This window comes from Zingiber officinale, chromosome 10A (genome assembly GCF_018446385.1).
Source record: "Zingiber officinale cultivar Zhangliang chromosome 10A, Zo_v1.1, whole genome shotgun sequence".
Classification (NCBI taxonomy): Eukaryota; Viridiplantae; Streptophyta; class Magnoliopsida; order Zingiberales; family Zingiberaceae; genus Zingiber; species Zingiber officinale.
The window spans coordinates 75,767,395-75,794,301 of NC_056004.1; the positions used below are offsets into that span (position 1 = coordinate 75,767,395).

The window sequence follows — 26,907 nt, forward strand, 5'->3', positions numbered from 1 at the left end:
ACATCAAAATCCAAAGGAAGAGAGAAATGTAGAAGTGGCAGCCATTATTGACAGGGGCCAAGAAGACAACCTAGGTGAATGAATTAGTGACGTTGTTGATCAATGACTGCAGGATGATGCTTCTGCTAGGGCACTTTGTAGAGAGGGTGCTGCTGGAGTTGTTGTTCCCAAGTAGTAGACGGGAGGAAAAAGCAGGTGGCTGGGTTGTGAAACTTCAAGGGTTCGATGCCAGAGCTTTGAGGGGAGATGAAGAAGTGGATCAGCGTTAGGACTTCAAGGGGAGGAGATGAAGTGGTTTCTAATCTGACAAATATTCCAAGAGGCTGCATGTTTCAATTGATCCAACTGTTCATCTGTTGATCTGAAGGCTCCAATTATTTGTTGATGTGGTATTGCGAAGTTGCTCAAGCCACACATTTTAAATATTAAGCATGTAATTGCTACTCATTTGAAGTTTATCCCAACTTGTTTGAAGAAAAGTTCAGGATGAAATTGTCAACTCTTAAATTTCAACATAATATTACTTAACAATTTCCAAGGCAACCACAATAAAACAGCCTATATAATGCAGAATATCCAACTTGAACTAATCACTTCTAAGCTAGCTGCGCTTGACTAATAAATTTTGCTAATATTATGTTTCTTGTATCAATAATTTTCTAGATTTGTTGGTTTTGGTAAACTCTTCAGTACTTTAAACACAAGGCTATTAAAACTTATAATTGGTAGAAGAGGAAAAGGGTAAAAAGTCTACTTGGACTTGGCAGAGTCCGCTTATACTCATAAAAAAATGATAAACCCAGTTAGCCTCATTGACTATCCCTAGAGGTGACCGGTCCGGTCCCACGGAAGTTTTCCACTAGCCACTAGGGTAAATTGGGAAGCTTGCGGCCAGCCCAAAAGCCCATGCTGACATGGCAGGATGTGGGTACAGGATGAGCCAAATTCAACTAAGAAAGATATAATTAAAACTCAGCTTGTTGCACATAATACTTGATCTTAGGATCTTTTAAGGACTTGGCAAATTCACAACTCTGATCATTGGAGCTGATAAATGACATGGCAATTTGATTGCACTTCTCTTTGATAATGAAAGATGGACAGTTTCATCATATCCTAGATGAAATTCGTTACCTCAGTGGTACACCATTGCTGGGGACGAATGAGACCTTAAGGAAAACGACTATGCACTTTGGGATTGTTGCTTGCTCCATTCTGAAAGTAACTCAATACATTGCTGGGTCACAGAAGTTTTTCAATCCTCTTTAAGTTTAGCTTTAGCATTAAGCTAGATCAGATCTTCATTTGTTGAAAGAAAATTTTCTTTTACAATTATCTTTCTCAAGAACATTGGAACACTGTCTACATCTCAGTCATTGGGCTTTTTTTGCAGTCTCACAACTTCTCAATTTGAATCACCAAATAGGCTTATTGTTGTGTCAACACATAAAATTTTAGATGTCATTTATATTTGTGGTTTATATGTTTCTCCCTAGAATGCCTTACACTACCTGAACGATTGATACTCAGTTCTATTAACTGGCAGTTTCATAGTATTTTTGGTCGCATCCTAGCTTGCTTGGTTTCTCTTTGCTCCAACTCTTATGTGGCCATTCCATTTAATCTGCAACCTATCTCTAACCATTCAACTATGATAATGTTTTCAGAATACATGCAGAGTGGTAGAGCTACAGAGAAAACCGATGTATACAGCTTCGGCGTGCTGGTGCTTGAGGTATTAAGTGGAAAACGACCCACTGATTCAGTATTCATAGAGAAGGGTTTGAATATTGTGGGATGGGTGAGTCTATATTCTCTAACTACTTGTTTGGTTATGATTCATTGCCTTCATCCATAACTATAAGGCATTGGCTATCGAAAGAGTTTGACAGAAATGACATATTCATGTTTTGCAATTTTCAGCTGAATTTCCTGATAGTAGAGAACCGTCCAAGAGAAATCATCGATCCCATGTGCGAGGGAACACAGATAGAAAGCCTCGATGCGCTACTCTCAGTGGCCATCCAATGTGTGTCATCTTCTCCAGAGGACAGGCCCACAATGCACAGGGTGGTTCAGATGCTGGAGTCAGAAGTGATGACTCCCTGTCCTAGTGATTTCTATGACTCAAATTCTGATTGAGTTGTGCATTATTATGTCTCCTCCCTCTCAATTCCCGCTTTTGCTTCTAGTGGACATGAAATTGACAAACCTGGAGAAGCACACTTATTGTTAATGCATTCTCTCAATCTCTTCCTTCTGGCCCTCTTCCTCTTTGTAGGACTCCATGTGCATCACTGTCATGTCTTACACGTGGCATGTTCAGCCAGATTCTTGTTTTTGCTAAATTGATCGTAGAGTCGATTAGCCGAAGGGGTGACATGCTTTCTCTCTTGTCAATTGAAGAAACATCCGACAAATTATGTTGTTCAGTCATATCAATTGTTCATAAGACCATACAAATTCAGCTTTGCTGGTTATTTAATAAAAAAGTATCATTCAAATCATATCGCTCAGCATGTAAATAATCTATATGTTAGAAAATATCTAATTAACCACCTTTAAATTCTTATGCATATCCTTCTGATGAATTTTAGTAAAGCACAAGTTAATATGTGGCATGTCTCTGCTTCCTTTGAGGTATTGAAGTGATCAACAATTCAAATATGATTTGGAAAGCTTATCAGAAATGATTGAAAATAATAGATAATAATTATTGTTTCCATTAATTATATTCTCTCTCTTTTGCTTTGATCCTCTAAGAGAACACATCAAAAGTTTATCGAAGTTTCATCTCCAGATGCATGGTCATTTCACAAGGTCATCTCCAGCTGCTGTCCCTCTATCCACAGAGCTATCTTCCCCTAACATGTGCAACTTTAGGTTTCATGGTCACAGAGTAGACGACAACCACCATTGGCGCTATGGTGGAAATTGGCTGAGGTTGTATCTCTGACCGCGGCTCCATCTTCCCCCTTGGCATATACTACTTTTGTTTCATCATCATGGAGAGGGAGTAGGTGGGTGAATGTGTGACAAAGTTGCTATGTAATGAAGGGTTTTACTAGCTGATTTGGATCGCAGACTTGAGGAGGCAGCGGATGATGGATTATATTTTGGCGACTGCAATTTGGGTAGTTAAAGATGTGAATAACTTCTTAAGAGTAAGGAGTAAACTGTCTCCACAGATGAGGGTATAATTCAAGCACCTTACTTGAATTAATAAGAACTAATTACAACTCCCTCCAAAGTATCTGAAATAATCTTAAAAGTTAGCAAAATATTAAAGTTGGGAATTTAGATAATGTTGCTAAAGTGTCCACTAACAAACAATACCAATTAAATCTTATCCTTCTAAGGGAGTCAGTTATATAGATTCATTTATGCTATTAGATTTTATCTATTCTTATATCATAATCTTCTATATTTAAATCAATTTTATTTCATGATTACTAATCAATTCTTTTTTGGTTTTCTCTTTCTCATTTGATGTGTATATTTCTCATAGTTTTACATCGTCTAACTGAAACATTTATTATTTTTAATCAAAACTTTTTCCTTTTCCTCTTCTATTATCAATACTTTTCGATTAATACGATGATATTATCATGTGAAAATCTTGCTACACTAAAATTAGCAATTCTGTTGGTAGTATAGTAACATTATGTTATGTTGTTAAATTAGGAAAAAAATAGGGCAAAAGATTGAAAGGAAATATATTTCCTAGAAAATCTTACTAGTAGATTAGTTTTCAAAGAGAGAAAGAGAGTGTAGGAAACATTTCAACATTAGGGGAAATGGTCAAGTCCTAAAAATTTTATTGAGCATTCAAGGATTATAGATTGGTCCACTTTTGATGGGTTAAATTGAATCCTTAGGCATTGATTAGAATAACTATTTCAGAATTTAGTAAAGGATACAAATTATATTAACTAATATATTAGACAATAATGAATAATCCATGGTGCGATAGAAATCTACCATCTCATTCGAGATCACTAACGAAACTTTTGAGATTATTTAAAAGGCTCTCTTCTTTTAACATGATTGATTCTGTGAGGAATGACACTTGTTAGAGGACTTATTAGGGGTTATCTTAAAAAGACATCTTTGATGCTTAAGCTGTTATAATGCATCAATTATAGAATGAAAAGAGAGAAAATAAAGAGAAAGAGTTTAGGAGCCAACTTCCTTTCAACTTCCTTTCAGAGAGCAGCAAGAGGGTATGATATTTCGGAGATCATGATAAAGTAGACAACACATGATGTAAAAGTGGGGTGCACTTCATGGCCCCATGTCTCTCTGTAGTCTGATGAGTCCAGTTAAACAAGCTCAGATCAGCCCGATAGCTCAAACTAACTCGGATTAGCTCAGAGGTCAACAGGTTGAACCAACTCAATAATATAGGAACGTTGCACATCGAGAGAGGGGGTCAAAATCCTAGAGACTAATTGCATGAACAAGTAACTCGATTCAACTCAGTTCGATAACTCGCCCCAAGTGTGACTCGAATAATAATGACTCAACAAGATGACAGACTAGCTCAGGGTGAAGCCACGTAGGCATGTTCTGTAGACCTAGAACATGCTAGATATGGACAATATCAATCCATTTATAGAAAATATTTGATCAGTTCTACTAAAACTAGTCTTAGAAGCGAAAAGGAAATCTCAAAGCCTTTTAGTAATTATCACAGTCAAATAATTTCACCATATGTGAACGACATAGCACTACAGTTAAGTTCTATTTAAAAAATCAAAATTGAGCATTGTTTTGTTTATTTCAAAGAAGAGAGAATCTCCTTAAAAAGATGCAGTAGTAGAAAATCGAGCATTAAGTATCTATGCATTTAGCTTAGTCAATATTACTAAATCTTTTTAACTATAACTTAGAATCTTTAAAATAAAAGAATCGTGATTGGACAATAGTCAAATGTCATGAGGGTTAGGATTAGAGTGAAACTTATTTGATAAATTATGATTTTTGGACATGTGTCCATAAGGTGAGCACATATTCTCTAGACCGTAATTTACAATCTAGAGAATAGACCACACAAATTGATTAATTGATGGAGATGGATCACACTTATTTAATAGGTGAGATCCATCCCCATCAACCAATGGATGTAGTGGTTCATCCTTTGGACCGTAAATTACGGTCTAGAGGATCTTAGCTGCCATAAGGTAGGCTACCTTAAAACACAAAGATACAGATAGACTGGATCCATGAAGTGTGACTTTTTGCTTGAAAGGGAAGGCAAAAGAGTGACTGTACTAGAAAGGTAGTTTAGATAGGCTACCTTAAAACACAAAGATACAGATAGTAAACTACCTTAAAACACAAAGATACAGATAGACTGGATTCATGAAGTGCGACTTTTTGCTTGAAAGGGTAGACAAAAGAGTGAATGTACTAGAAAGGTAGTTTAGAGCTCTCGAGGTGAGCAGTCTTCCCTTATTCGTCCATTGAGTAAATTTAAAAGTGCTCATAATAGTTCATTTAGATTATATATTTTTATTTATTTATAATTTTTAAGACAATTTGGTCTTTTTCCTTATTTTATTTAAGGTTTAGGGTTTCTTAACTTAGCTATATAAGGATTTATACTCTATATTTCTAACATCAATTTTTGGATTTAATAATATGGCTAGTTTTTTCTTTTCTTAATTTCTCCATTATATCAAAGTGGTTCTCCTTCTCTGATCTAATTTTTTTACTGCTCCTGTTATTACTTCCTATTGTTGTTGTCGTCTCCTATTGTTATTGTCGATTTTGGCGCCAACATCCTTTTCTACCAATCTCGGCATTGATGTCTTTTTTTGCCAATTTCGACGTCGACGCTCTTTTCTATCGATTTCGATGTCGACGCCCTGTGCTACCGATTTTGGTACCGACGCTCTTTTCTACAAATTCGGCACTAATGCCCTATGCTGCAGATATCTACGCCAACATCCTTTTCTATCTCGAATTCTTTGTGTGACCACGGGTCATCCTGACACCAATTTTTGTAGATCATAAGATGTGTATTTGTACAGTTTGATTATTTTGAGCATTATTCATTCTGTCACCATGCTTGGTCATACAGATGTTTCATGAAAATCTGATTCGTATGTGTTAGAGCAGTTTCAATAGTTCCTTGCTTCACAACCCTTTGACATGTCAATTTCCTCTCATATAAGTTTGTCATCGTCTAATATTTCAGGTATATCTTCATCCTTGTGGATTTTGAACTCAGGTGTCTCCCATCATATATTATCTAATTTATCATCTTTTGTTTATTTTTATCCCAGTTCATCTATATCTATTGTGACTGCTGATGGTACTCCTATATCATTAGTAAATGTTGGTTCAATTATTACATCTTATTTATCTCTTACCGATGTTTATTATATTCCGAGTCTTACTTTAAATCTTATTTCTGTTAGTCAATTGTGTGAGTCTGGATACGTTGTCTCTTTTTCTTTATCTAATTATTATGTTCAAGACCTGTAATCTCAGAGGTTAATTAGGACAGGTCGTAGGCATGGAGAACTCTATATTTTAGATCAACTCAAAGTACTAGAAGTTATAGCTTCGAGTGTGGATTTATCATCTTTTAGACGGAGTCGTTCATCTTCTAATTTTTATTTATGACACTCTCGTTTAGGTCATGTTTCAACGTCTCGTTTATAGTTTTTAACTTCTATAGGAGTATTAGGACCTTTAAAAAGTTCTAATATTTCTGATTATAGTGGTTGTAAACTGGTTAAATTTCCTATTTTACCATTTTCTAAAAGTCTTTCTTTTTCTGCTCCATTTGATCTTATTGATGTATGGGGACCCTCTCCTATTCCTAAAAAGGGGTCAAGGTTTACACTCGTTACTCTTAGGTCTATCTTATGAAACATAGGTCTGATTATCTTACCATTTTTAATAATTTTAGAGCTCTTATAAAAACTCAACATTTTAGTATGATAAAGTATTTTCGTTGTAATTTGGGACGGTGAATACACTTCGAATCATTTTTTTTATTTACTTGCTTCTAATGATACTATTCATAAAATCTAGTATACAGATACTCTTGAACTGAATGGTGTAGTTGAACGAAAATATAGATATTTTGTTGAAACAACCCGTTGATTTTTATTGTCTATTAGTGTTCCTAGTGTCTTTTGGAAGGAAGCAATCCTTACCATTGCTCACATGATTAATAGAATTCTAGTCTCACATAATTTAGGCTTGTCACTTTTTTAAAAATTATATGGGCATGCTCCTGCCTATTCCTCTTTGCGTGCTTTTGGTTGTACTTACTTCGTCCTTTGTCCACATGCCAAGTATAATAAGTTAGCCTCTCGGTCTACTCTTTGTGTCTTTTTGAATTATGGTGTTAGTTAAAAAGGATATCGTTGCTTTGATCCCGTTAGTCAAAACTTGTATATCTTTCGTCATGTTGTGTTTCTTGAGCATATTCTATTTTTTTTCTATTCCGGCTAATTCGCATAATATGACAAAGTCATATCTACTTTGCATTGATCTTTTCAATACTGACACTAAAAAAGCTTCACCCATAGCTCCTACTGGTAACTCAACTAAATTTGATAGTTTGGTTCTCGAGATCTCCACTCCACATGCTCCTCCTTTGCCACTACCCAAACATCTCCTAAGATTGCGGATGATTATTCTCTCTACCGTAGTCAATTCACTCATGTTCGTAAGTCCACAAAACTACTAGATTTTACTTACTCTTATTATTTTCATTCTTTTTCTTTATTTGTTGCATCTATTCATTGTCTTTCTGGGCCTGAATCTTATAGAGAAGCTGTTCGTAACACACTTTGACAGAGTACTATAGTTGAGGAACTAACTGCTTGGCATCAGACTTATACATGAGATTTAGTACCATTGTCACAAGGAAAACACACTATTGGTTCTCGTTGGGTATATAAGATCACAACTAAATCTAATTGATCTATTGAATGATACAAAGCTCATCTTGTTGTTATACATTATTCTCTGGAAAATGACATGAATTATGAGGAAACATTTGCTCTTGTTACAAAAATGATGACTGTTCGTACTCTGATTACTGTTGCTTTTGTTTATCAATGAAGAATATCTCAGATAGATGTCAAGAATGCATTTCTAAATGGTGATCTTCATGAAAAAGTTTATATGATACCTCCTTCTAGTATTTTATATCAACCTGGTGAAGTTTGTAGGCTTCATAAAGTACTTTATGGTCTCAAACAAGCACCTCGTGCTTGATTTGAGAAGTTCTCTATAGTGATTATTTCGCTTGATTTTCATCCTAGTAATCATGATACAGTATTATTTTTCAGATGCACGAGTGCAGATCGTATTCTTTTATCATTGAAATTGCTTACTTGAAGTCTGAGTTGGCTTGTTATTTTGCTATGAATGACTTGGGTATACTATGTTACTTTCTGGGCATTGAGGTCGTTTATTCCCCAAAAGGTTATTGTTTATCCCAGTCAAAGTATATATCTGATCTGTTTGAGCATGCTCATCTTACTAATAATAGAGTCGTTGATACTCCTATTGAGACTAATGCTCGATATTCTGGCTCACCTTTTTTGGATTCTAGTTTGTATAGAACTATTGTTGGAAGCTTGGTTTATCTCATTATGACTCATCCAGATATTGTGTATGTTGTTAATATGGTTAGTCAATTTATCGTTGCATCAACTACAGTTCATTGGGCTGCTGTTCTTCGTATTCTCAAGTATCTTCGGGACACTCAATTTCAAAACCTTTTATTTCCTTCAACTTTATCTCTGGAGCTACATGTATACTATGATGTTGATTGGGTCAGTGATCCTATGGATCACAAATCTACCACTGGCTTCTATGTTTCTCTAGGTAATTCCCTCATTTCTTAGAAGAGTAAGAAATAAGATATTATTACTACATCTTTCACCGAAGCTGAGTATCGTGTCATGACATCAACTACTTATGAGATAGCTTGGTTTCGTTGGCTGCTTGCAAATATGAGTATCCCTCTTTATCAATTTACTATGTTGTATTGTGATAATCAAAGTGTTATTCAATTGCGCGCAATTCAATTTTTTATGAGCGGATGAAATATATTGAAATTGATTATCATATTACTCATCATTATCTTCAAATTGGCACCATCACATTGCTTTTTGTTCCTTCAAATCTATAAATTGTTGATATGTTTACCAAGGTACATTCCGTTTCACGCTTTTATTTCTTGTTTGACAAACTGTCACGCCCCGGGAAAGTCCCTGTCCGAAGAAATTTCGGAAGCACCTCCCCTATACGAGTGACAATCTGAAGCATTTCTACAGGCATAATATACATCAGCCACAGGCGGCTGGAATATACACACAACCACGCAGTTATATATATATTTTCAGCCCACACGGCTGGAACAAAACCAACACAACGGAAATGATAGAAACCCAATACAAACCAAAGCACAAAAACTGCTAGCCGGCTAGGCTTACACAACCAACAACCAATACAAAATATCACATAACAACACCAACACTCCAAAAACAGAACCGGAGTACAGAGCTAAACAAACTGATACATAAACAAACAAAACATACGTGAAACCGATAAGTCTTCTGATGTGACGTGGGGACCAGCAGACAGGATACTCCAAGCGACATCATAACAACCTGGTACCTGAAAAATATAGTATCCACGGGGGTGAGTTCAACAACTCAGCAGATACCTAGATGACATGTATAGTAAACTATAACAAATAGTAATAACTATGGAGTACAATCTCCTGAACAAAAGAAGGTAATGCATAATAGAAAAGGCTGAAGAGTACTGTACTCACCAGGCCACCTATCAGAATAATTAGGTCGTCAGACCGGAAGTGTCATAAATCATGTATGCATGTCAAACATATGCATCCATCCAAATGCAGCATATAAGTGCAGCAAACACAAGCAATAAATACATAAATGCGTATGATGCCAATGATGCGTCCTGGTCACCCCTGACGCCAGTCAGTCATCTCACACACAATGGTGAGACCGAGTGGGTAGGGCTGTGACAATCGTGTACTCTGACATCACTGCTCCTGTTGAGTGACCGAGTGGATGGGATGCTGTCGGAGTACTCCTATCCTCTTACCCCAAATCATAAATGGGGGAGCTCAATGCTCTCATCTCCCGGTACACGATGACGGGGAGGTATCTCTGCCGGCTACCACGCTGAGTCACCCGACCAACGGAGCCAAGCAGAGTCCACCATCTGTCGGCTACCACGCTGCTACACTAAATGCCAGCGGAGCCAAACAGAGCGGAACTGTCTGCCGGCTACCACGCTGAGTCACCTGACCAACGGAGCCAAACAGCAGAACCGCCACACACCTGCCTGATATACCACTAATCCATGAGTGGTGGTGTTTGCAGTACATGTAACTGGCGATGTGCTCAACCATAGTGGAGCCGACAATCGCGCAGCATGCAATCATGATGCATGACACTAAGCATAGCAACAAACTGATCAGCATAACCATATCCATATATATAAAATGAGTACCGTAATATTGATGGTCAAATACGAAGATCTAAAGTACACAGGTCAGATAGGATATCAAAAACCTAGGTCCTGAACATAACAAGCATGGTGTGTCACTACCTCTCCGAGCATATATATATATATATATATATATATAATCATGTGGGTACTAGCATAAAATGCATATCAGGTGAGCAAGCAAGCATGTAACAAGTATCCGGTAGTGACGTACCAAAACAAGGACGAACATAATTATTACTAAAGGCTATAACCTACTAGACATATCAACATGACAGATCAAAAAGATAAGTCAAGGTACCCGCCTCTAATGTATACCGAGGAAAACAATCTCCACGTCAAAGTGCTCGTCTCGAACCAGAGTCCTGTAATATATGATAGCCAGATTTAGCTAATTACTTATAAATAAATTAGCTAAATCAAATCCTCGAGAAGCTAACATAACTCCAAATCGATCCAATTATAAACCTTAATTGGATTATCTAACTCCTCAATCGACTTAAACTAATCCATACGAATTAGAACTTGCAATAAGCATAATCCATCACAACAACCTAACCTAAACCAATTCATAAGAACTCACCCAAATCCAGGATGGTCGTCGATGGCTCACGGTCAAAGAGTTTCCCTGCCCAAAATAGAATGACCGGTGCTGTGGATCGCCAGTGAACAATGCTGGCCAAGCTACAAAGGCTGGTAGACAAATAATCACAACCTCCAACTATAAATTAAACTCACATCCCTACCAAATTTGATACCATACTTCTTACCTCAATTCTCATTCGTTCTCGCAGCTGGAATCAAAGAGTTACTCCCCAATAGGGCTATTCACCACTAAAAGGTGGCTGCCGGAAAACGGGTGGCTGCTGAAAAAATAACCACAAATTCCATATCACAGAACGAAACAACTCATAACTAGGAACAAATTTACACTGTCCGGATCAAGAACCAAAGATCAAAAATCAACAACCCAAACTTACCTCAAATCACAACCTTGTTACAGCTGGTGGAATACGACCCAAGGAGTTCACCGCTGAAGCTGGATCGCCAGAACTGTGAATCACCCGAAATTAGTATTAACCGAAGTTATACTGACCAAACAAGCATAAAATCTGATACGAACCATATATACCAAATTCTGTGCCGACGGTCCCTTCCACTCTAAGGATCAGCAGCCAATCTTTGCTGGCAATGTCTCCGATCTAACCGCCGACAGAAATCATGGCCTACTGTCGTCGCCAGACCAAAGATGGCGACTTGGATCGGAAAGAGGCCTCAGCTCTTGCAAGGGTCCTCGGCTTCCGGCACTGACGAACTAGGGCACGAGAGGTGAGACTAGGGTTAAGGATTCCACATTAAGGCATGCTCAAGAAGAGTTGCTGGATCTACACCGGTGCTAGGGCACGGGGAAGACAGGGCACGGGAAAGACAGCGCCACACCGGCGTTGTTCTGGAAGGCGACTCCCTAGTGGCGCTCAGGCTGAAGAAATCACGGTGGGTGCTAGGGCACAGGTGCACCGGCAGTGGATCGGCGCTGCTCCGATCGCCTCAAATGGCGGCGGCGCCTAGATGCGGCTCGGGAAAGAGCAGATGAAGAGGCCGGTGCTAGGGATGAGGAGGGAAATCAGCTCGGGAGTAAAAAATGGGAAGGGGAAGGGAGATCCTCGGCTGGATCGGGAGAGAACAGGAGAAGGATCGAGAAGAAGGAAGAGAGATCGGTGAGGGAGTAGGGAACCGCACGGTAGGGAAAATGGGGAAAAATAAATAAAGAAAAATAAAAGGAAAATAAAAAGGAAAATCAACATTTCCTCACTTAAATGGGGTAGCCTAAACAGGCTTTCCTGGACCCCATTTTTATCCCCGTAAACTCATCCATACGAGTTCCGAAAAATTCCCGAAAAATTTCTAAAAATTCCGGAAAATTCCCTTATCATTATTTCTCATTTTTCCAGTATTTTACACAAACTTTCAATGCTTCTAGTTGCAGTATCGTGAGTTTAAGAGGGGATGTTAGATTATATATATTTATTTGTTTATAGCTTTTAGGATAATTTAGTCTTTTTTCCTTTTCTATTTAGGGTTTAGGATTTCTAATTTAGTTATACAAGTATTTATACTCTGTATTTCTAACATCAATTTTTAAATTTAATAATATGGTTAATGTTTTTTACTTTCCATAATTTCTACAACCTCCTCAGTCGAAAATTCACGGTAAAGTTTGTCCTTGCCCTAGTTGTGCTTCGAACGATAGTATTTTGTGAATTCATCACACGCCTTACTGCTACATTATACCATAGGAGGCACCAAATGTTAGTTTGGTAGATATTGTTGTTCAAATGTGGTAATAATTGAGGCACAATAGGCAAATCTTCAACTTGTCAGTCATTAAATAGTAATACAAAAGAGAAGTATATGGCAAAATTGAAAATTTGTTTGGAGTGAGCATTTTAATGAGAAGATGAAAATATGTTACAAGAAAAATAAATTGTATCTTCAAAGAAAAATTATACTTTTACTCTTTAATCTAGCATTAATAGCTTTCTATATCTTAAAGTAACCCAAAAATATACATTCATTTAATTAGGCTTCGTGTTTTATATGTTACGGAAGAAGCATAAAGCAAATGCATCTAAATACACATAATAATTGATAGTTTAATTTCGGAGATATTCATATTTCTATAGTTTAATTTGGGAGCCACTGAGATTGATAGAGCAGAGTGGTCCTGGCCAAATAGTTATCCCACTCGGCCAAGCAACAGGACTTGGTCATAGACAAAGCGGAGGAGCCCTGCCCGAGCAGCTACCTCGCTCTGTCAAGCAGCGGAATCTGGTCATGGACGAAGCGATCTCGGCTGAGCAGTTTCCCCACTCGGCCAAGCAACGGGACCACTGTAGTATCTCTCGATAGCCTTTGGGAGATAGTGTCGCCGACACGAGGCATGATCGACAGACGGATCGTACGACAGAACCTTCTACTATCTCGTCAGGGATATGCATGTCCTGTTAAGGTATGTTGTCAGAGGTACTTTCCTGACAGGTCATTTCATAGGACATATTGGAGAACGTACTCGCGTGCACGTCGCCCACCAGGGCTCTATATAAAGGGGTCCATCATCGGTCGAGGTAGACATTATTCTTGAGTTCTACTATTGCTACTATTGTTCCATTTTTCTCCACATTCTGGTGACTGACTTGAGCATCGGAGGGCCAACGCCGGGACCCCTTCCCTGGCCGGGCACTGATGTCATTTGTTTTGTAGAGCGGAGCGAAGTCCACATCCGGTTAGTAGAGTCGCCACCTCCTAGCTTTCCAGTTTCACGCTTTTGGACAAGTTCAAACAACATTGGTGAACAATGTTTTTGAACTATGTTCATCAATAAATCTCTTATCAACATGTTAAATAAATAAAGAAACTTTCAAAATGAAAAAAAAAGTTTGTATTATCAAACTCAATAATCAATCAAAGAAGTTTAAAATGTAAAAGTTTCAAACAATCAAATAAGTTTAAATTGAGAGCTCAATAACATTTAAACGAATCAAGCTTAAGTTAAACTTGAACCAAGCTCAAGTTAAGCTTGAACCAAGCTTAAGCTCATAAAAAAGAAATGAAGCTAAACTTGAACAATTATTTTAATGACTTAGTTCATTTTAGGCTTAACTTGACTTAATTGCCTTATTAAAATGCTTGAACACTACAAAACTTGACATTGCTCGTTTACAACCCTACATCTAAGTTGAACCATGACAAAGAAATAATAATAATAATAATAATAATAATAGGACAAAAATCAAAAGGGCTTTTTTTTCCAAATTGTCAAAGGGGCGCTCCACTTTAATTTTTTTTTATCAAAAGGATGTTCCACCCCAGTAAAATGGTATGACTGTCTTTTAGTATGGTTCCCATTATTATCTTGTTTATATCTCTCATATAAAATGACACATATTGTAGTAACTATGGTTTTATATCTGTTTCAACTAACAATTGTAGCAGCTAAGATTTAGTAGCTACTACAATTATAACAGTTGTAGCAACTAGGGCTGTAAATGAACCAAGCGTTCGTGAACAAGCTTGGTGTTCGGCTTGGTAAGAATTTGTTTATGTTCATTCAATATATATAAGATTAATTAAACAAACAAGCTTGAACAGCTCGTTAAGCTAAACAAACAAGCTTGAGCACATATGTGTTCAGCTCGTTAATGTTCGTAAACAACGTTCGTGAACAACGTTCGTGAACAATGTTCACGAACCATATTTATTAATAAAACTCTTTTCAATATGATAAATAAATAATAAAATAAAATAAAATAAAAAAATAAATAAATTTAAATTATCAATTTTAATAACCAATCAAACAATTAAAAGTTTCAAACAATCAAACAAGCTTGAATTGAGAGCTTGATAACATCTAAACGAACTAAACTCAAACCTAGCTCAAGCCAAGCTTGAATTTAGAGCTTGATAACATCTAAACGAACCAAACTCAAGCCAAGCTTTAAACAAGCTCAAGCTCATAAAAAATAAACCAAGCCAAGCTTGAACACTCATTTCAAAAGCTTGGTTCATTTTAAGCTTGGCTCGGCTCGGTTATCTTATCAAACAAGCTTGAACACCCCAAAGCTCGGCTCGGCTCGGCTCGGCTCGGCTCGGCTCGGCTCGGCTCGGCTTGTTTACAGCCCTAGTAGCAACTATAGTTTTGTAGCTACTAAATATAACATGGAAAATAACTTAATTAAGAAGATTAAATTTTTTTTTAAACGTTCGAAAAGACTTTAAATGATATTTTCTTTGGCCTAAGATTAGGCCATTACAAGTTACCTCTAATGATAAATATAGATCTCTGAACGAGATTCGATTTGATATATTATGTATTTCGTAATTCAACCTGAGTAAAAAATTATGATCTCTCAAAGTTTACTTAATATTCACATTGTATGAGCAATGATTTCATAGATGGCACACAGTTTATAACTGCTATAACTATTTGACAATTCAGTTATAACAATTATAAAATCATAGTTATTATAGTTATGTAGCAGATACGAAACCATAGCTGATGTAACATTCATCCGATTCAGGATTTAGATAGAAAATATAGAAGAAATATAATAGTGAAACAATACAATGGAGGGTAATTCCATAATTATACATCAGGATAATATGCCTTTTTATAAAAAAATGATAGGGGTACCATCTTAATGATTCCAAAAATAAAGAGCGCACTTTTAATTTTTATTACTACTACTACCACTAATGTTATTATTATTATTATTATTATTATTATTATTACCACCAAAATGTATTAATAGAAAGGCTTCTAGGTGCAATCCATCACTCTTTGGGTGTTTTAATTTTTTTTTAAATTTATTTTTACCACATATATGAAATTAACTAAAATAATTTAGTTTTGGTATGAAGGTAAATCTCCGCTGTCGGGTCTTCGTATCGGATTCGGATTTTGTATAATGGATGTCCGACCCATACGCCAAATTTCTGTTTTTCTCGGAAGGACAACCGAGACAAACCCTAGCTTAAGGATCCGTCCGCACACCGTTTCATTATCTACCGGATCGACGCCTCTGCCTCCGTCGACCCCGCCGGAGCACTGCCTCCATCGCTTACGCCGGACCGAAGCCAACACTAGCCATCTGCTTGATTTTATCTTTGTAAGTTTTTTTTTTGTCGATGTTCTAGTTCCTTTGTTCCGATGATCCTCTACTTTACGATGTATGCGCCGTAAAAGCGTCTGTTTTGTATTTTTCTTTTTTCTCTTTTCCTTTTGGATCTTGCCTATTTAGCTAGATTAGTGTTTGGGTCAACATTTTGTGTTCTTAAACTTGAGTTGCAGTAAACATGATGGTTGTACTGCTAAACTACATGTGGAAGGTAAACTATGGTCTTATTTTCCATAGGTTGATACCGTTTCCTTTTTCACCGTAACCAATTATTCTTTAAATGTTGCATTTGGCCCTTATCGTGTTGTTGATCTTTAGGAACACTGTTGGTTGTTATAATAGAAGCTTCATGAAGAACAGAAGGGAGGACGAGAAGTGTTCTAGGGATTTACTATTGTGCTACATGTTTCTGTTTGGATTTTATCGTTTTTTGCACTTTTATATTTTTTTAGGTGGTATAATGTATTAGGAGACTCACAAGTGGACTTGTTAGATTTGAGATTTTTGTTGACGAGTAATTGCCTTGTTAAAATCAGCAATGCCAAAATTAGTTTTTAACTGGTATATTTAGAGGCACTAGATGCAACTAGGCTCTAAAAGGTCTGGGTCTGGGCACACAGTGAAAGGGGTAGGGTGTTCCTATGTTACATGTGGCACACACTTTTCAAACTTGATTATATATTACACATCTCCATTTATACTAGTGCATTGGCGTGTGCCTTCCTTTCACCTTAATAGAGTCGCCTCACTTTAACTACTAGAGGTACCTAGTTTGTTGTGCCATCTAGTGCATAGGCATGTGCTTTGGAGAATATTTCACTAGTTTGTACTAAAATCTTTGATAGCAATTACATTTTCTCTTGTACCATGATGTTCCCTTCTAATACTTTCTGTGACACCGGTTTCTTATTTAAAACTACCTCTTTTTTTATCAACATGAGTATCGACCCCAAATTGTTCTGACTCAGAAACTTCTGTTGTATATTTTTGTCTTCTGTTTGCTTCACTATCTTCTAAAAATAGGTAGATCTTCTCATAATTTGTTTTTTTTTTTTGACAAATATATTGATTTCAAGCATTAATTTATCCAATTTTAGCTTTATATTGACTTTTTGTAATTTATCTTTCTATGTTTGCTCATTGAATTGGATAGAGTTCTTATTGCTGAAAATCTTTTTATTTAGAATTTCAAGGTTTTGAGCTAGCAGTCAACAGGAAAATGGCTTCACGTTTCTGGACACAGGTGTGCTTTAGTACAATATATATATAGTACGAGTTCCTTTTTTAGTTTGATTTGTTATTGAATTCTGGGCTTCAGGGTGGCGATAGTGATACCGAGGAAGAGGAAGAGGAAAACAGTGAATATGATGGAAGTGATGCAGAACAACCTGCAGGTGATAATACTGGGGCTGCAGCTGGGAGCAGGTACCTCCGAGGTCAAGCCAGTGATAGTGATGATTCAGATGGTCAACACCGAGTGGTCAAGTCAGCTCGTGACAAAAGATTTGATGAGATGGCTGCTACTGTCGATCAGATGAAGAATGCTATGAAGATAAATGACTGGGTTAGTTTGCAGGAGAGCTTTGAGAAGATAAATAAGCAGCTTGAGAAGGTTGTTCGTGTCACAGAGTCTGTGAAGGTCCCAAATCTTTATATTAAAGCCTTGGTGATGCTGGAGGATTTCTTGGCTCAGGCCTTGGCTAATAAAGATGCTAAGAAAAAGATGAGCAGCAGCAATGCTAAGGCCCTTAACTCAATGAAGCAGAAGCTGAAAAAAAATAATAAGCAGTACGAGGAGATAATAGCTAAGTACCGTGAAATGCCCGAAAGTGAGGATGATGGAACTGCAGATGAAGATGAGGAATCAGATTCAGAGGTGGAGGAAGATCCATCAAAGATTGTCATGTCTGATGAAGAGAATGAGGATGATGATGATGATGATGAGGATGGGCATGATGAGGCAACTGAGGGTGATGGAGTCTGGGAGAGGAAGATGAGCAAGAAGGATAAACTTATGGACAAGCAGTTCATGAAGGACCCAAGTGAAATCACATGGGATATTGTCAACCAGAAGCTCAAAGAGATTGTAGCAGCTAGAGGCAAAAAAGGAACAGGGAGAGTAGAGCAGGTTGAGCAGCTTACTTTTTTGACTCGTGTTGCCAAAACACCTGCCCAGAAACTTGAGATTCTATTTAGTGTCATATCTTCACAGTTTGACATCAATCCAAGCTTACTTGGGCATATGCCTATCAATGTCTGGAAGAAGTGTGTTGGTAACATGCTTCTTGCACTTGATATCCTTGAGCAGTATCCTAACATTGTGGTTGATGATACAGTTGAGCCTGAGGAGAATGAGACTCAGAAGGGTGCAGATCATAATGGAACTATTCGTGTATGGGGTAACTTGGTTGCATTCCTTGATCGACTTGATTCAGAATTTTTTAAGAGCTTGCAGTGTATTGATCCATATACTCGAGAGTATGTTGAGAGGCTTAGGGATGAGCCCCTATTCTTTGTGATTGCACAGAATGTGCAGGACTATTTGGAGAGGATTGGAGACTTCAAAGCATCTTCAAAGGTAGCACTGCGCCGACTTGAGCTTATATATTATAAACCTCAGGAAGTTTATGATGCAATGAGGAAGTTGGCAGAGCAGACAGGAACAGAAGATGGTCTGGGGAATGGTGATGAGAGTGAAAAAAATCTGTCTATGGAGGAAAACAGAGGACCTCCAGTTTTTGTCTCAATTCCTGAACTTGTGCCCAGGAAGCCCACATTTTCAGAAAGCAGTAGGGCATTGGTGGATGCGTTGGTATCTCTAATCTACAGTTATGGTGATGAAAGAACAAAGGCTAGGGCTATGCTGTGTGACATATACCACCATGCTATTTTTGATGAGTTCTCTATTGCTCGAGATCTCCTATTAATGAGTCATCTGCAGGATGGTATTCAACTCATGGATATATCTTCTCAGATCTTGTTTAATAGAGTAATGGCCCAGCTGGGACTCTGTGCCTTCAGGGCAGGGTTGATTCAGGAAGCCCATGGTTGTCTCTTTGAATTGTATCAAGGTGGTAGAGTAAAAGAATTACTGGCTCAAGGCTTTTCCCAAAACCGATATCATGAGAAAACTCCTGAGCAGGTAACTATCATTCAACAAAGTTCCTTTCTTACTGCTTGATGTTGCTGATTGATTAAGTAACGGACTTTATAAGATAGGAACGGTGTCTCCAGTTGCGCTGCTGGTCAATTTGAATTATGCACTTTATGTATTTATTTTGACTGTATCTGTTTTGTGACTCTATTTAACTCAGTTCTGTTTGATTGTTGCTTATTGAGTGCAGAAGTGGCTGACTTTATAAGTGTATCTTTTTTATAACTTAGTAATTTTCCTGCTCATATTACTGAACTCATTCATTCTATTGTCTCCTGTTTCAAATCTTCCTCTTTCCAAGTTTTAGCCTGCTTTAGACTATCTTTAAATCGATAGTTTCAACAAACTGATCTTTAGTTGTTCAAACTTTTTAACTAGTTTTTCTCTTGCCACATAAATATTACACCAATATTATCTAGTTTTCCTACTTCATGCAAAATTTATATCATTGAATAGTTAGATAATATTTATATCTTGGCTTTGTGTGTTGTATGAAATTTGTGTTTTGACCTAGTATTTTATAAGTCAGCTTGTTTGTTTGTCTTGTACTGCTTAATCCATGTAAAATTGAGCTGGCACTTTGAGTTCCATAATTGTTTTGATGAATAATTCTGCCATGGCTGACCTTATTTTTTAATTAAAAAATCTTTGGAAAAGGTTTGATATTTTCCATGTAGAATTAATCATGAGCTACTGTTTAACCGATCAAATACACTGTCAGAATCTTATTGGGACTGTAGTTGGTTGGTGTGAGCGCTAGTTTGATTTCGGTTTTTGGTTAAGCAGGTAGATTTTTTTTTCTCTAAACTTTTTTCTATGCATAAAATCTGCTATAATGTATATTTTCAACTGAGTGTTGCCTCTCTTCACTATCTATTAATCAAACTACTTTATTATGATATATTATTAGACATTAGTGCATTTAGATGATCACAGAGAAATCTGGTTTCTATTGGCATTCTAGATGAGCAGACGACCAACTGGTGGTTGCATGTACTTGTGTTGTAGATATAATTGTACTTTTATGCCATTATACAATATTTCTTTTGCTGTTCCACTGCAATGCTTTCCTCTCATTGTACAAATCCTCCTCGTGACATTCTTTCTTGGTTTTTGGTGACTAAGTGATAGGTCTAATTATCTGCTTTGTGTGTCAGCGCAAAGATTTTCTTTTTTCCATTCAAGCAATATTGCTTTGACTATTATTTGAGTTATCCTGTGTGTTTTAAACTGCTGTGCAATGAAAATAATATATTTATGTATATATTTTTATTTCATCAGGAGAAGGCTGAGAGGAGAAGGCAGATGCCATACCACATGCACATTAATCTTGAGCTCCTTGAAGCTACTCATCTGATCTCTGCAATGCTTCTGGAGGTCCCTAACATGGCAGCTACTGCATATGACCCTAAGCGCAAGCCTATTAGCAAGACATTCAGGAGACTTCTCGAAGTGAGTGAGCGGCAAACATTCATGGGCCCTCCAGAGAGTGTAAGGGACCATGTCATGGCTGCCACAAGAGCCCTTAGCAAGGGAGACTACCAGAAAGCTTTTGATGTAATCAGTTCTCTTGAGATCTGGAAGCTTCTCAGGAACTGTGATAGTATACTGCAGATGGTGAAGTCCAAGATCAAGGAAGAGGCTCTCCGGACTTACCTCTTTGCATTCGCGTCCTGCTATGATTCTCTCAGCTTAGAGCAGCTTACTTCTATGTTTGACCTCTCTAAGGCTCATGCCCACAGCATTGTTAGCAAGATGATGGTTATGGAGGAGCTGCAAGCAAGCTGGGATCAGCCTACAAAGTGCCTTGTCTTCCACAATTTGGAACAAACTAGGCTTCAGAGCCTACTCTTCCAGATGGCAGATAAGCTTGTAATTCTAGCTGAAAACAATGAGAGGGCTTTCGAGGTGAGGACTGGTGGGGGTCTTGAGGGACTTCCGCCAAAGCGCAGAGAGGGACAGGACTATACTGCCTATGGCTCAAACAGATGGCAGGATAATTCTGCTTCAGGAGTCTCACAAGGTAGGCAGGGTAGCGGTTATGGAGGCCGCCTTGGATACAATGGGAGGACTGGCGGCTCTGCACAAGCCGGTGCAGGTTCACGGGGCGCAGGAGGGCATTATGGGAGTATGGGACGGACATCGTACCGAGCAACAGCTATGAGAGCCTCACAAGTTGAGGGTTTTGCAGGAATGGTGAACTTAAGCAGGGCTGGTAGAATTTAAGACTTAGTATCTTGCTCAACGGCATATCCTTTTGCCATTCAGAAGAGTTGTTTATTTGTTATTTTTGTTTGTCTCATGATCTGTTCGCAGCAGATTCGAATGAGGACTTAGCACCCATTTGTTTTCACTTAAAATTTGTTGTAGCGAGATTTATAACTTATGCCACCTTATTTCATCTCATGTTATTCTGTATGATTTAAATTTGCTTATTGTAGGTCTTGATATGTAAAATCATGATCCGGATTATAGGATCGTACAATTTTATGATCCATAAATCCTAAATCGATCTAGATCGGTTGGGGATCAGTAGTGGAATCAGAGCATACAATTGGAATCCTATAAAATCGGTGGGAAATTGGAACACTCTTATGTTGCAAATGAATCCTATAAAATTGGTGGGAAAATGGAACACTCTTATGTTGCAAATGATTCTTCTTGTTGGCGGGAGCGATAGCGGAGGTGGCGATGTTGATGGCTTGTGGAGGGGATAGACGGGTCTCCGACTATCGACTGGATTTCTCATGATGGGAAGCGTTAACTAGTGAGCAACAATAGTAGAGGAGGCGATGCTGGTGGCTGGCTTGTGGAGGGGATGGATGATCTCTGACGACCGATGGGGTTACTTATAATGGGAAGACCAATGGCTAGTAATGACGAGGTCACGAGTGAGTGCAGCGGCACAGTGATATTAATTAAAAGTATCGACACAACGAAATACAAACTTTAGAGTTTTAATTAAAATTTTAGTTAATTAATTTAACACAATGAAATAAAAACTTTAGGGTTTTAATTAAAATTTTAGTTAGTTAATTTAATCAACTCTTGATTTAAATGAGATAGTTAATAAGTTTTCTCAAACCATAATAAAATTATCTCATTAAACTATATATAAATTTATTTTAAAATTATAAATAAATTATATTTTTTTTAGTATATATATTATCAATCTACTATTATCATTAAAATTATTAACAATATTATTATTTATTTATTTTAAATAGATTTGTAATCAAATACCATATTGATTTAATATTTATTCATCAATTCAATCATTTTATCAAATATTAAATTAAATTTTAAGAATTTTTAATAAAATCATATGATTCTATGATCGATTCCAAATCGATCCATCCTATAAATTATACTCAGCCGTGTAAGGCAAAAGTAGCTTCAAAGTATGTTAACAGATTAGAATCATAGCAACTAATCTCGTGCATAGATCATCCTATTTTTTTTTCTTTTCTTTTTTAAAATCTTGCATGATTGCAGATAATTTTTGCTACTGGCTATCACTGTTTTATTTTGTTTTCGCAGATAATTTTGTTAAACGTCTTTTGCATTGCTTGTGAAATTGGATTCTTTTTTGATTTTCTTAGTAATGCACTTTCATTGCCAAGATGTTAATACGGTATGTCCTGAGTGGCTGGGTTTGATAAGAGTTCAAATTAGTTCTTGTTTTTATATTTGATATGCATGTGTTAAGTTTGTATGGAAACTTAGTAGAATATCAAAATCAAGTGTGGATGATGGCATGATTAAGACAGCACATTCAATGATTTAGAGGTTTGATAGAGTTTGAATTAGTTTGCAGACCAAAAAAAAAAAGAAGAAAGAATGATTAATTAAGTTGGATAACGTCGAGTCTGGGGTGATCGGTTCGGTCCCATGAAAATTTCTCACTGACCATCAAGATAAATCGGGAAGTGCTCGCAATGGACAGTCCAGGAGCCCAACATCATTTAGTTGCGTATCTTATTTTAAGGAAAAATTCTTACAAATTCGTCATAACTGGAGCTCGAATCACGGATGCCTAAGAAGAAGTTTGCAGACCAAGAAGTAAGGGTGTCAATTCGGGTGGGTCGGGTCGGGTTGGGTCGGGTTAAATTTTTTTTTTTTTTTTTATAACCCAACCCGAACCCGACCCGAACCCGAATTCAACCCGAAACTCCTAAACCCGAACCCGAACCCGCCCAACCCGAACCCAACCCGTGTAACCCGAAAATTCGATTCAAAATGACTTTTTGGAGTTATTTTCCCTATAATTCTTCACTTTTATCTCAATATTTCATCATTATCATACTAACTTGATATTAATATACATAAAACATCTTAATTTTCAAAATAAAATTTGATTTAACCCTAAAAAAACCCCACTAAACCCTATATTTGGGTCAACCCGGGTCAACCCGGGTCAACCCGAACCCGACCCGACCCAACCCGAAAATCTTCAACCCGAATACCCTCCAACCCGAACCCGACCCGAACCCGAAAATGTCCAACCCGAACCTGATTTTTTTCGGGTCGATTCGGGTTGGGTCGTCGGGTCGGGTTCATTTTTGACACCCCTACCAAGAAGCATGCTGGAATAACTCTTAAAGTACGGGTTGACATGACCAAATTGATTAGAATGGTGTCTTGAGTTTTGTTGGAGATTAGAGAATAACGATATAAGATATCTAAGGAGCCATAGGACGGGGAGCATCAAAATGGAATATTGATAGTAGGAAGAAAGATGAATTACATAGGTGAAGAGTGAAAGATAGTACGTGGAATGAATCATAGGCTCGGTGCATCCAAGAGACTTGAGGATTTAAAAAGAGATGGTCTTAGCAGCGAAGACAAGTTGTAGAAGGCAACTTCATGTATGAGTTGTGAGAGTTGAGAGACTTGTATTTTCGGGAGGGTAAAATTACAAAGACTCAATCCCGAGGACGAAGGTGATTTGAGTCAAATATTGAATTGAGTTAACTAAGGAGTTGACTCAGGCTAGGAATGATAATCTAATTAATAAAGCTGCAGTATAATGATTTGATGACTTAGATTATGGGCTCCATTGGTGAATTGCAACTTGAAATGATTGGTAGTAGTGATGATGGATTTAGTCGATAGAGTAGCAAAATAATAAATGAAATTGAAAGATATTGAAAGTTATATAAGACCAAGAAGAGTGTTTTAAGGTTGGCAAAATGCTAATTGTGGGAATCTATTGAGCCATAATCTCTTATACCTTTTAGTTTTCCTCTTAGCTCATAATGTAAAGTTAGTTATGTGAGGTTTCTTCTCGCCAATGAGTTACGTCATGAGGTAAGGAGAAAGTGCTGGTTAGAATTGTTATTGAAGTTTCATTATATTAAAGAGAATTTTGATTATGAAAATGAGGATGTAAATATGGTTCAGGATAGACTTGCAATGGTGTTTTTTGTAGGGAATATAGATTTGAATCTCCAAGAGATAGAAGGGAAGGATCCTCAAGAAAAATAAATGGACAGAGGGACAAATTGAAACATTTGAAAGTAGCAAGAAAGGTATAGAATTTATTATTTTAGTTTTACCTAATAATGTTTTAAGCAAGATAGGGGAATACAAGAATGTCAAAGAACTTCAATAAAAATTGTCCATTTCCATGAGAACCCCATACAAGAAGAGGATGCTCGAGTGCAAAACAAAATTAAAGAGGAAGCGGAAGAGGTACACAAAGAATCGAAATATCTAAAAGAGAGAGGAGGAAATTCAAGTTCCAACATTGAGAAAATCAATGGACATAAAACCCTCTTTATCAGATGAGTTGAGTAGATAACTATCTACCTCTTTAAGGAATGAGAAAGAATCCAAGTGAATAGAGGAAGAGATGTTGGAAGCTAAATACTTAAGCGTTTGCGTTCAATATCAAATCAAAAGAGTACATCATTTGCTTTGGATAGTATGAGAAGGAGCATTACAAGAACAAATATCCGAAAGGAAAGAGATAGAGAAGACAAATTTGAAACTTAGTGAATTTAATAAATTTACTAATCTAAGTTGTAGGAAAAAGGAAGTACAAACGAAGGATCACATCATTCAATTGTAATGTGGCGAGAGCCGTCATTATCACACCAAGTGCTTGAACAAAAAAGTGGTGAAGAGAAAGAAGTCTAAAAAAGAGTGGAAGAAAGTTGGAAATGAAGGATAGATAAGGAGTGATAGGGGGGTGGGGAAGCGACAGCGAAAAAAAGCAATACAAATGACACAAGTTGGTTACTTGGTTCAGAGTCTATGTCGACTCCTATTCCAAGACCCATGAACTTTGATCGCACCATTGGGCAATTCACTATGATTCTTCTTTCTGAAATCTTCGGAAAGAAGTAATGCGTACAAATTCAAGTAGAAGATAGTAACAAACTACTATCTTCTTTCAAGTTAAATACAATTCAAGCTTAAATAAATATACCAACAAAAATAGAAGATGAAGCTCGGTTGACACTTCTGGATGGAGTAGCTTGCTTGAAGCTAAGATGAGAACTAGAGCAGTAGCATCAACAGATACTTTGCACAGAGATGAACAGAAAACTTCGTTACTGCCTCAGACCTCGAGCTCCCTTTTTATAAGCATGGTACAGTTGATTGATAAATCCTTCAGTCAATCGAACCTTCTATCGGTCGATTGAACCCTGGACTTTCCTTCTTCGCTGAAATCCAATCTTCGCACATGAATGAGCTTTAATGGTTCAGTCGACTGATCCCCTTGATCGGTTGACTGATCAGTCCGGTTTCTTGGTTCATCGAGATCCTCCATTAATGAGCTTTAATTGCATTTAATGTTCAGTTGACTAATCCCTGTATTTGGTCGACCGATCAGGCTGGCTTCTACTTTGCTTCTGATCAATCTGGTATGTGCCATGTTGGCTAGGTTCAGTTGATCGATCCACTAGTTCGGTCGACCGATTAGTTGTTTAACCGGACTCTGCTTTAGTTTGAATTATGGTTTGAGTCGACCTAGTTTGGTCGATCAATCCCGGGTTCGGTCGATCAATCAGGCCAATTCCTGCAAAATAGAGTTAAAAAAAATATCCTTGTAAAATAAAGTTAGCATAGTACGAGTAGTAAGATGCATGAGTAGTATTTGACAGTAGAACTACCCTGATTTAAACTTGGAAACCTTCTCGGTTTCTTCAGTTGGATCAACGACCTAGGGTTTGTTTCTTTCTGGAACACAACCTCATTGTCACTCTTCTCCAGTTGCTGACCTCAACTTACCTACCAAAATGGTCCTCCAGACTTGTTTGTCTTTCTCTACTCAGTGTTTGATCTTTGATCAACTAAGGATTTTCCTGCAATATTACATTAGCTAATAGCAATAATAGTAATACAGAACACTATGGTAAAACTAAACTTAGATTTACCAAAATCTGTTGGTCTGGTCGACTGCGCGCGGTTGACCGGAAACCATCCGATAAACCTTGCTTGGAGTTCCCTCTCATACCTAAGGTTACCTTCCCTTAGGATTTTCTCAATCTGGCTTCATTCACCAGAACTTAGAGTTATCTCCCTCTAGGATTTTCTCCACCTGTTTTC

General features: G+C 37.3%; 2 protein-coding genes across 2 annotated transcripts in view; both read left to right on the forward strand.

The window, feature by feature from the left end:
• The window catches only part of LOC122027847 (LRR receptor-like serine/threonine-protein kinase FEI 1), an 84,693-nt gene extending 82,186 nt beyond the window's left edge, over positions 1-2,507 (forward strand). Inside the window, exons 13-14 of the mRNA XM_042586859.1 lie at positions 1,668-1,801; positions 1,924-2,507. Coding sequence (XP_042442793.1) covers positions 1,668-1,801; positions 1,924-2,142 — 353 coding nt within the window. The 3' untranslated portion in view covers positions 2,143-2,507. The remainder of the gene's footprint in view (positions 1-1,667; positions 1,802-1,923) is intronic.
• Positions 2,508-16,034: 13,527 nt separating this feature from the next.
• On the forward strand, positions 16,035-21,756 carry LOC122026876 (eukaryotic translation initiation factor 3 subunit C-like). The gene is made up of 4 exons (XM_042585602.1): positions 16,035-16,187; positions 17,381-17,439; positions 17,515-19,338; positions 20,632-21,756. Exons 2-4 carry the CDS (start codon positions 17,416-17,418, stop codon positions 21,574-21,576), a joined length of 2,793 nt encoding a protein of 930 aa, XP_042441536.1. The 5' UTR covers positions 16,035-16,187; positions 17,381-17,415; the 3' UTR covers positions 21,577-21,756.
• The last annotated feature ends 5,151 nt before the right edge of the window (positions 21,757-26,907 follow it).

Coding starts and splice junctions, on each gene's coding strand:
- LOC122026876 (XM_042585602.1), top strand. CDS start 17,416: ATGGCTTCACGTTTCTGGACACAG. Junction 17,440..17,514: donor CTTCACGTTTCTGGACACAG/GTGTGCTTTAGT, acceptor TCTGGGCTTCAG/GGTGGCGATAGTGATACCGA. Junction 19,339..20,631: donor ATGAGAAAACTCCTGAGCAG/GTAACTATCATT, acceptor TTATTTCATCAG/GAGAAGGCTGAGAGGAGAAG.